The sequence below is a fragment of the Sinocyclocheilus rhinocerous genome, unplaced genomic scaffold (genome assembly GCF_001515625.1).
Source record: "Sinocyclocheilus rhinocerous isolate Xijiao unplaced genomic scaffold, SAMN03320098_v1.1 scaffold1078, whole genome shotgun sequence".
In the NCBI taxonomy this organism is placed as follows: domain Eukaryota; kingdom Metazoa; phylum Chordata; class Actinopteri; order Cypriniformes; family Cyprinidae; genus Sinocyclocheilus; species Sinocyclocheilus rhinocerous.
In genome coordinates this window covers 137,737-140,069 of record NW_015649572.1, presented here as the reverse complement: position 1 = coordinate 140,069, position 2,333 = coordinate 137,737, and the positions used below count along the sequence as shown (strand labels likewise).

The window sequence follows — 2,333 nt, the reverse complement described above, 5'->3', positions numbered from 1 at the left end:
ATATATATATATATATATATATATTAAAAAAATTTGAATATCGTGAAAAATTATTTTTTTTGTAACTTATTTCAAAAAGTGAAACTTTCATATATTCTAGATTCATTACATGTAAAGTAAAACATTTCAAAAGTTTTTTTGTTTTATTTATTTATTTTTATTTTGATGATGAGTCAAAAATCTAAATTTTGTGCAAAATTTTTAATTTTGTGTAATTTTTTTTTTTTAGCAAGTTAAAACCATTATGGTAAATTAAGTGTGCTTCCATCATGGTCCATAAAATGAAAGTTAAACTATTAAATATGATGGAACACATCTAAAAAGTTGTTTTGTGTTGTTATTTTATCATTCTCATGGTGTGCGTCTTTTCTCTGGCAGGGCTTTACGCGGGCATCAAGTTCTTTATTATAGACTTCCTGTTTAAGAGCTGCCCAAAACTCCGAGACAAATACGACACTCCGTACATCATGTGGAACAGCCTGCCCACCGACCCTCAGCTGAAAGAACGCAGCAATGCCACTGTGTCACGACGGGTGAGAGAGAAAGGGACAATGTCAGGCTCTAACACCAGCCTCCTGGCTGTTTTCACACTTTAAATGTCATACCTATTTGAACCGTTTGTTTCAAAGTGTCAGGCACTGTATATGTGTGTGTATGAGAGTCATGGGTGTTGCCTCGTAGGGGAAACATCAGTGTAGGTAGTTGACATGACAGTCATACATAATCTGTTGTCTTTCTCTCTCAGCTGTCTGGGTGTGAGAAGGTAGGGATTGTGATGTGCTTCTGCCAGCACCTGTGTGTGTGTGTGTGTGTGTGTGATGAAACCAGCTGACCTTACTTTTTTTACCTTTGTGTGTTTGGATCTAGATGCACAGTGTGATATGAATTTTGTCTGTGCTCAAATGGGTGAAAATTGGGTGAATCCACCAAAGAAATGTCCAGGTTGCATATCACCACAAAATCAAAAGATAAAAATAAATATACATCTTTTTTTTAACCATACAGGGTTTTTTCCCCCTATATGCTTACAATTAAGCATATTTCCTATCCAAATTCACATTACTGTAATACAAAAAGGCATGTACTATGCTATAATTTCTCTAATAGGAATATGTATTTATTTTACATTTACTAAATTATTTTACAATTCAAAAATTATATAATCTTATGCATTACAGTAATAAGTTTTTTTGCATTATGGTAATGAAATTGTGTGTTAGGGTTGTGCTTTATTGTCATAAAAAATGATGTCACAACGCAAATATGAATGAATTTATTGTAAAGTCTTTATTTTATTAATACAAAATATAATTTTCTTTGTTATTATGTGGTGAAATAACACCATATAATAATATTTATGGACATTTCTTGACAGATTTTGTGTAATTCACCTTATTATTATATTTATTTTTTTTCACATTTTGTTTAAAAAATCATATTAATGTCATTAATTGACTGATCTGCTAATTATATTTAAAGTGCCCCTATTATGGGTAATGACATTTCATATTTTGGTTTTGGGAGTCCCCAACAACAGGTTGACATGCATGCAAGGTCAAAAAACACTTTCATTGTCTTGTAATATGCATTTATTTTTACCTTACTTGCTCAACAATTCATTTTTCCAAACCCCTCCTTTGCGTGATGCTAATCTGCGGTGATTGGTCCGATTGGTCTCATTTTCATTTCATCATGCCTGTAATGCCTGATAAAGCCGTGTTTGTGAGCACAGTGCTGCTTTGTGTACAGCTGTTACCGGGGAAACCGCTATTTTTACCGCTCCAAAAGCGGCACCTAGTGTCAAAGAATGAATTTGCACTTTCATTCAGACCAACGGGAAAAGACCAACAAGTGGGCTATCAATATGCTAATGTTTCATGTTGACGTCAACATGAAACGGCTTGGGATTTGTTTTAAAAACGACTCGTTTCAATGATTCAGAGTCGACTCTTTCTTTTGAGAGACAATAACTTTTTACACGGTGCACTTTCAGATTTAAAATTTTGCAGGATGTTTTCATTCACTTAGAGCTGTGTTACACTCTGCATGAAAGGTAATTTTCAAAAATCAATAATAGGGGCACTTTAATATTAATGACTTAATACAATCTAATTCAATTGAATGTTTACTGCTATTGTGGCATTTTGAATCCATTTTCACAGACTGTGTGATGGGTATGCTCTGTGTGTGCATAGATAGTGTCATTCAAGACAAAAAGGATCGCTTTGCTCAAAAAATGGAGTAGTTTCCACCAGTGCTATTTTAGTATCATTGAGATATTATTATAGTTTTTATTTTATTTTATTTTGATTCGTTTTTGTTCACATATATAT

General features: G+C 33.0%; 1 protein-coding gene across 1 annotated transcript in view; it reads left to right on the top strand.

Moving 5' to 3' along the window:
* The window catches only part of LOC107710742 (GRAM domain-containing protein 4-like), a 57,952-nt gene that overhangs the window by 49,552 nt on the left and 6,067 nt on the right, over positions 1–2,333 (top strand). Inside the window, 2 exon segments of the mRNA XM_016515581.1 lie at positions 379–533; positions 746–763. Coding sequence (XP_016371067.1) covers positions 379–533; positions 746–763 — 173 coding nt within the window.